Here is an 8,751-nt window from a genome sequence, read left to right as displayed (position 1 = left end):
CCGACCGCCTGGGCTGGCTGCCGCAGAAGCCCCATCAGGCCATGGAGCTCTTCAGCCCTGAAGAGATGCTCAGTCGTTGCTTGATTGCACTAGCTGGAAATTGATCTCTTTGGATTTCTTTCTTCAACATGTTTTTTACTTTATGCTTTGAGGTTACTTTTAGGGGGAGTAAAATGAAATGCGTGCAGTATGTAAATCTGTTCTTATCCAAGAGCACCCACTGAATGCTTCCAGATGTTAGCCAACCCGAAGTCTGGGGGTGCAGCAATTCTGCTCTCAATTCTCTCTCTCTTTTTGTGGCAAAAATCAAAGAGACAGGAAATCAAAGGGGCTCAGGGGTGCAGGGAAAGACCGCCTGCTCCCACCAAGCCTAAACCTCCACGATGTATAAAATCCTTATCTGGAAGCACCCAGTCGAAGCAGAGCAAACCCAGGCAGCCAAAAAGAGAACAATGGGTGAAAAAAGCAGCCCGCATCCCTGCCCCTCCACTCCCCAGAAGGCTGGGAGGCCCCCCAGGAGTGATATTTGCCTGTACGTTTACTGATGGCTTCGACCAGGGTGGACGGGAAGTATCCCACACGGTCGTTGCCTGTCCGGTTGTCGTGGATGCAGCCTTTCCACCGGCCGTCGGCATGCTGCTCCAGGACCTGTGGCCAAGGTGGGGGGAGAGGGGAGAAGGGAGAAGGGAGAAGGGAGGCAAAGGCTGGTCAGCGGCAAGCATCCGAGCCCACTCGTTTAGGGCCAAGTGAGCAAGGAATGGCCAGGACACAGGCCCCTGCAAGGGGGAATCAGAAAATCAAGATGGCGACAGCAAGCTTCCCTCAGACAGTTACAGCCACCTTCTTGACTTTTTTCCTCCACAAATGCTGCTGCCAGCAGCCCGTCCAAAGACGTGGCCTCTCGTCTCCTGAACCCAGAGACAGTCCCAGTGGCCATTCTTTACTCCGCATGTGCCCTAAGGCATAAGGTTAATACTTAGTACGGGTGGTCCTCAAGTTATGGCCACAATGGAGTCTGCCCGACACAATTGCAACTCGTCATTGTCAAAAAGTGGGCTGGTCACATGACTTTTCGGCCTTTCTGCGGTGGTTGCTAAGTGAATCGTCACAGGTTTTAAGGGAACGTCACAATTTTGCCCAAACCCAAAGCAAAACCATCACAAAAAGCAGTCATGTCACCACAGGGCGTGGCAAAGGGCCGCCAAGGAGGGGAACAGCCCCCTTGGTGCTGGGTAGGGAAAGACCAGATAAGCCGGGTCCCGTTTTGTGGGTTTCCCCCCAGCAGAAGCTTTCAAGTGAGAGCCGAGCAACTGTTGGTGACAAAACTGGACCGTGTCAAAGGCCACCTCTGGCCCAGCACTCAGCACCCACAGGAGGCTCACCGTGATGATGTCCCCGGCTTTGACATTGAGGCTGGTCAGGTCGTAGTTGTTGCAATAATCTTTCATGGCCCTGACCTGCAGGGCAGCCGAAGCGTCTGGGAAGGAAGAGAGGAAGAGACGGTCAGAAAGATGGACGACCTGCACCACAGGCCAGGCAGCCCCTGATGTGACCTGGGCACCCCTTCCCACTGCTGACCTTGCCCTCTGGGCCCGCTATCATTCATGCCATCTTCACCTGGGCCTGGGAGGAACACCAAAGCAGGTTAACACCCTCCCCTATATGCCAACCCAAGAGGGAAGCAGGATGAGCAGGTTGGAAGTTGGCAAAGGGTGGCCTACGCATCCTGGTACTCAACCCTAAACGGAATAATGGGCACTTGGAATTGAGCCCAGAAGCTCCTGGCCAGCCAAGCAGCAGCTTTACCTGACAGGAGGTGAGCCATCAGGAGCCTAGCTGCCCACTACAGCCTTCAAAGGCAGCCCCTGGCAGAGTGCACTGCAGGAGTCTAGCTGGGTGCCAATCAGGACATGAGTCTTGATCTAAGCAGGATAGTAAGTGGCACACCAGTCAAAGCTGGGCTTTTTCCTAAGCAAGAGTCCTGCACTCACGGGGACCCTTTAGTCACTAGCCCACTCGTGGGGGGCGGGGCGGGCACCATGTCCACAGTAACTCCTGGGCAGATGTCACAAGGTTGCCCTGATGACCAATAGCTCAATTTCAGCAGGATTCAATCTTTTTTCCAGTCTCAAGAAACCAGATCAGGACTTTGACAGCCTCTGGGCTCAGCTGAGGGTGGCCATATACAGGTAGTCCTCGATTTATGTTCACAATTAATCCCATTTTTTTTGCTGCTAAGTGAGACAGTTGTTAAATGAGTTTTGTCCCATTTTACGACTTTTCTTGCCACAGTTGTTAAGTGAACCACTGCAGTTAAGCTATGTAACACAGTTGTGAAGTGAATCTGTCTTCCCCCGTTGACTTTGCTTGTCAGAAGGTGGCAAAGGCGGATCACGTGACCCTGGTGGGATGCTGCAACTGTCATAAATATCAGTATTCATAGTTATCACGCACCCTGGGGATGCAGCAGTGGTCATAAATATGAAAAACAGTCATAAATTACTATTTCAGTGCTGTTGTAACTTTGGAGGGTCACTAAACGAACTCGCACAAGTCGAGGACTACCTATATAAGTGGTAAACATCAGCATGTTGGTGATGCCTCCTTCCCAAAGAGCATATGAGCTCCCCTGGTTGTTTGATCAGAGGCTAAATGGCAGGGAGGAAAAGAGCAAATCCTGAGCAGTTTCATACGGGGGGGGGGGAATTATTTGATCTCCTGCTGATTTTGTACATTTGCCCACTGACAAAGAAATGAGCTGTCTATAATTTTAATAGTAGGTTCATTTTAATAGGGAGACAGAATAACATTTAAAAAATCCAGAAAAACACATTTCAAAAAAGTTATAAATTGATTTGCATTTTAATGAGCGAAATAAGTATATGATCCCCTATCAATCAGTAAGATTTCTGGCTCCCAGGTGTCTTTTATACAGGTACTGAGCTGAGATTAGCTCTCTTAAAGGGAGCGCTCCTAATCTTAGCTCGTTACCTGTACAAAAGACACCTGTCCACAGAAGCAATCAATCAATCAGATTCCAACCCCGCCACCATGGCCAAGACCAAAGAGGTGTCCAAGGATGTGAGGGACAAGATTGTAGACCTACACAGGGCAGGAATGGGCTACAAGACTATCGTCAAGCAGCTTGGTGAGAAGGTGACAATAGTTGGTGCGATTATTCACAAATAGAAGAAACACAAAAGCTCAGTCTCAATCTCCCTCGGTCTGGGGCTCCATGCAAGATCTCACCTTGTGGAGTTTCAATGATCATGAGAATGGTGAGGAATCAGCCCAGAACTACACGGGAGGATCTTGTCAATGATCTCAAGGCAACTGGGACCATAGTCACCAAGAAAACAATTGGTAACACACTACGCTGTGAAGGACTGAAATCCTGCAGCACCCACAAGTTCCCCCTGCTCAAGAAAGTACATGTACAGGGCCCTCTGAAGTTTGCCAATGAACATCTGAATGATTCAGAGGAGAACTGGGTGAAAGTGTTGTGGTCAGATAAGACCAAATCCAGCTCTTTGGCATCAACTCAACTCGCCATGCTTGGAGGAGGAGGAATGCTGCCTGTGACCCCAAGAACACCATCCCCACCGTCAAACATGGACACTTTGGGGGTGTTTTTCTGCTAAGGGGACAGGACAACTTCACCGCATCAAAGGGACGATGGACAGGGCCATGTATCGTCAAATCTTGGGTGAGAACCTCCTTCCCTCAGCCAGGGCATTGAAAATGGGTCGTGGATGGGTATTCCAGCATGACAATGACCCAAAACCCACGGCCAAGGCAACAAAGGAGTGGCTCAAGAAGAAGCACATTAAGGTCCTGGAGTGGCCTAGCCAGTCTCCAGACCTTAATCCCATAGAAAATCTGTGGAGGGAGCTGAAGGTTCGAGCTGCCAAATGTCAGCCTCAAAACCTTAATGACTTGGAGAGGATCTGCAAAGAGGAGTGGGACAAAATCCCTCCTGAGATGTGTGCAAACTTGGTGGCCAATTACAAGAAACGTCTGACCTCTGTGATTGCTACCAAGTACTAAGTCATGTTTTACAAAGGGATCAAATACTTATTCCACTCATTAAAATGCAAATCAATTTATAACTTTTTTTGAAATGAGTTTTTCTGATTTTTTTGTTGTTATTCTGTCTCTCACTGTTAAAATAAACCTACCGTTAAAATTATAGATTGGTCATTTCTTTGTCGGTGGGCAAACGTACAAAATCAGCAGGGGATCAAATAATTGTTTTCCTCACTGTATTAGGGTTCTCAAGGATTTAATGATCAACGGTATCAAAGATGGATCCAATAGAGGAGAACTAGGAGTCCAACAAGAGTTCACAAAAGAATTGGCCAGAACAACCACTGCTGCTTCCCTCCCAGGCCTGCGTTCCGACTGAAAAGGATCCAAATAATTGACTTATCCCTGGGTACTAAAACTTCTCAACACGTCCATCAGGAATGGAAGGCTGGACACTAAGCAAACCTAGTGAAGAAAAGCTGGGTCTATGGAGGCTTCTTCAGGAGAAGGTCCCCCATTCTTTCCTTCAAGACCAGCCGGCCTTACGCTCTCCCAGCAAGCTGCTAAGGCTCTCCTAGAGCTGCTCACGCTCTGCCTGGCTAGGAGGGGCATGGGGCAACCCTGCAGGTGGGCGAATTCCTGTTCCAGGTTATTTTATTTATTTATTTATATTTAAATTTATATACCGCCCTATTCCCGTAGGACTCAGGGCGGTTTACAGGGAAAATTAAAAGTTAAAATACATCATATACAATTAAAAACGATTAAAACTAAGATTAAATTACTCCCTGAACTTAACTAAAACCCCATTAATTAAAAATTAAAACCCCTCAGTCTGGGCCAGACAACTCAAAAAACCAAGTTTTCAAGTCCCTACGAAATGAGCGAAGGTCGGGGGCGGTCCTAAGCTCCGTGGGAAGCTGGTTCCAAAGGGCCGGCGCGCCCACAGAGAACGCCCTTCCCCTGGGGATAACCTGCCAGCATTCCTTAACCAGCAGTACCCTAAGAAGGCCCTCCCTGTGGGAGCGCACAGGACGATGGGAAGTTGATGCCGGCAGCAGGTGTTCCCTTAGATAATCCGGACCTAAGCCATTTAGAGCTTTATAGGTCATTACCAGCATCTTGAATCTCACCCGGAGGGCAACCGGAAGCCAATGCAGCTCACGGAGAAGAGGTGTTACATGGGAGTATCGGGAAACTCCCATAACAACTCGCGCAGCTGCATTCTGCACCAGCTGAAGCCTCCGAGTGGTCCTCAAGGGCAGCCCCATGTAGAGAGCATTGCAGTAGTCTAGCCAGGAGGTCACAAGCGCATGGGTGACTGTGCGTAGGGCATCTTGGTCCAGGTAGGGCCGCAACTGGTGCACCAGACGAAGCTGGGCAAAAGCCCCCCTGGTCACGGCTCCTATATGATCTTTAAAATTGAGCCGTGAATCCAAGAGGACGCCCAAGTTGCGAGCCCTATCGACGGGGGGTAACACCTCACCCCCCATCATTAGTGGTGGAACAACCTGGTTTATCCGAGATGCCGATATGCACAGCCACTCAGTCTTGGCAGGATTGAGTCGAAGCCTGTTTCTCCCCATCCAAACCTGGACCGCTTCCAGGCAACGGGACATCACGTCGAGTGCATCACTGGGTTGGTTCGGGGTGGAAAGAAAAAGTTGGGTATCATCGGCGTACTGATGATACCCCACCCCGAAACCACGAATGAGCTCGCCCAGTGGTTTCATGTAGATGTTGAACAGGAGGGGAGAGAGGACCGACCCCTGAGGGACTCCACAAGCGAGAGACCTTGGGGCGGACCTCTGCCCTCCTGCCAACACCGAATGCGAGCGGCCCAGGAGGTAGGAGGAGAACCACCATAAAACGGTGCCTCCCACTCCCAACCCACTGAGACGCCGCAGTAGGATACCATGGTCGATGGTATCAAAAGCTGCTGAGAGGTCTAATAGGACTAGGACAGAGGAACAACCCCTGTCCCGAGCCCGCCAGAGATAATTCACCAGTGCTACCAATGCCGTCTCCGTGCTGTACCCGGGCCTGAAACCCGATTGGTACAGGTCCAGATAATCAGTTTCCTCCAGGAACAGAGGAAGCTGATGCGCCACCACACTCTCAACAACCTTCGCCAAAAAGCGAAGGTTGGAGACCGACCGATAGTTATTTAAAACAGCCGGGTCCAGGGCAGGCTTCTTGAGGAGGGGCCTCACCACCGCCTCCTTCAAGGCAGCGGGGAAGATACCCTCCTTCAAGGAAGCAGTTATTACTGCCTGGAACCAGCCTCGTGTCTCCTCCCGAGCCGCATAGACCAGCCAGGAGGGGCACGGGTCCAGTAAACAAGTGGTGGAGCTCAGTCTCCTCATAATCCTGTCCACGTCATCGGGAGAAACAGGGTCGAACTCAGTCCAGATAACATGCTCAAGACCGCTTGATTCCTCCATGCCAGACTCTGCCCAGTCAGAGTCCAAACCGGTCCGGATCTGAGCGATTTTGTCCACCAGATGATGACTAAACTCCTCAGCCCGACCCTGTAAGGGTTCCTCCCTCACCTCCCGATTAAGGAGAGAGCAAGTCACCCTAAACAGGGCGGCTGGGTGATTATCTGCGGACGCGATGAGGGCAGTGAAGTAATTAGACTTCGCCGTCCTCATCGCAGCGAGGTAAGACCTTGTGAAGGCTCTTAGTCGCAATCGGTCAGATTCAGACCGGGTGGACCTCCAACCGCTCTCTAGACCCCGTCTCCAACGCTTCATCTCCCGGAGCTCCATGGGAAAACATGGAGCCCAACGGGATCTGTGCCGAGTCTGGGGTCGCAAGGGTACAACACGGTCGAGTGCCTCGGCAGCCGCCCTTTCCCAGGCATCAACCAAGGCATCTACCGGGCTGTGAGTGAGGGAGATAGGTAAGGACCCAAGCGCCGTCTGGAACCGTTCTGGGTCCATTAGGCGCCTGGGACGGAACCATCTGGTCGGTTCCACAGCCCAGCAGCGGGGGGTGGCACAATGGAAGACCAGCCGCAGGAGATAATGATCGGAGCATGACAGGGGGACAACAGATGGCGAGCCCCCTCCCAAATCATCCAACCATTGTCCAGATAGAAAAATCAGGTCAAGGGTGTGACCCGCCCCATGAGTCGGGCCCTGAATTACTTGGGTCAGGTCCATGGCCGTCATGGAAGCCATGAACTCCCGAGCTAACTCTGATGACTCTCCCAGGGAAGGCAGGTTGAAGTCGCCCAGAACTATAAGTCTGGGAAACTCCACCGTCAACCCTGAGAGGGTGTCGAGCAGCTCAGGCAGGGCCGTTGCCACACAGCTGGGCGCCAGGTATGTGAGCAACAGACCCAGCTGAGCCCGAGGGCCACATATATATATATATATATTATATCAAATCAATGTTTTGTATAGTTTTACTGTTTTAACATTGTAAGCTGACCAGAGTTATCTTCAGGTAAGAAGGAAGGAAGGAAGGAAGGAAGGAAGGAAGGAAGGAAGGAAGGAAGGAAGGAAGGAAGGAAGGAAGGAAGGAAGGAAGGAAGGAAGGAAGGAAGGAAGGAAAGAAGGAAGGAAGGAAGTTCAAAGCCCCCCACACACTTCCTCATCATTCCAACCCCCCCCAAAAAAACCTGGCTTGGTATCCTAGGGATGAAAGGGACCTTGGAGGTCTTCTAGTCCAACCCCTGCCCAAGGCAGGAGCCTTACATCATCCCAGTCAAACGGTGGTCCAGTCTATTCTTGAAAACCTCCAGTGACGGAGCTCCTACAATCTCAGGGGGCAAGTAGAAACCCGCCTACTCCTCCAGCTGCCCCAAGGGTTTTGTCCTCCTCCTCCTCCTCCTCCTCCTCTGTCCCCGTTGCTCTGCTCGCTCTGACCAAGGCTGCCGGGCAGGAATTGGCATCCTTGGGGCCCTGGGGGTGGGGGCGGCTCAGGCCTGGCACTCTGGCTTTTCCTGTCACGCTCGGCGTGTCTTCCCCAACCTGGGCCAGCAGATGGAGGCAGAGCCAAGAGCTTCATCACACCGTTAAGAGTCATAGACGGGGAATGGTCAAAATGGCCTCGTTTTCCTGGTGTCGGAGGAGGCACCACAGTGCACGTCGTGCAGGCCTCCCAGGTAAGCTGCTGGATTGGGACCAGGGAGTCCCAATGGGCTGGCTTTGAGGCAGTTCCTTTTTGTCACACAAAGGCCCTTGGGAGGAAAACTGAAGGGGGAGGGGGGACGCAAAGCTTATTGTCATGAGCAGAAGGGCAAGCCGGAAAGAAATAGCAAGAAAAAGAGAGAAAAACCTTGTCAGCTATCTTGCACGGCCCCTCCCAGTTACGAAGGAAAGGGCACCACCAGGTGCAGCTCAGCCTCAACTGAAGAAGGTTTTCTGGCTGCTCTGCCCTTCCAATGAAAACACCCCTGCCCCCCACCCCCCGTCCCCACAAGGCCCCCATCCTCACCTCGCAGCATCTGCTTGATCTCCTTGCTGGCTTGCGTGGCCGTGAACTGGTGGACAATGTCCAGGGCAGTCTGGCTGTAGGTGTTCCGGATATGGGCATTGATCCCACTCTGCGAAAGAAAGGGGGGGGGGCTGTTTGAGGAGGCACAGGGGGCTCCAAGTGAAGAGCAGCTGAAGTTGCCCCTGGGTGCCAGTTGCCAGTAGCCACAGTCCCAGGGGGTCGGCAGGCCCTTCGGGAAGATTCTGTGGGACCCTTCCTCCCTGGGCAAAGGTGGGGGGC

General features: G+C 51.9%; 1 protein-coding gene across 1 annotated transcript in view; it reads right to left on the bottom strand.

The window, feature by feature from the left end:
* Window positions 1–8,751, bottom strand: part of CASKIN1 (CASK interacting protein 1) — a gene marked incomplete at its 5' end in the record, with an annotated part of 105,186 nt that overhangs the window by 23,949 nt on the left and 72,486 nt on the right. The window contains 3 exons of the mRNA XM_081338521.1: window positions 531–648; window positions 1,383–1,477; window positions 8,473–8,581. Of these exons, the coding sequence (XP_081194647.1) occupies window positions 531–648; window positions 1,383–1,477; window positions 8,473–8,581 (322 nt within the window). The remainder of the gene's footprint in view (window positions 1–530; window positions 649–1,382; window positions 1,478–8,472; window positions 8,582–8,751) is intronic.

The sequence above is a fragment of the Vipera berus genome (assembly GCF_964194415.1).
Source record: "Vipera berus genome assembly, chromosome: 13".
Taxonomy (NCBI): Eukaryota; Metazoa; Chordata; class Lepidosauria; order Squamata; family Viperidae; genus Vipera; species Vipera berus.
This window is presented reverse-complemented; position numbering and strand designations above follow the sequence as displayed.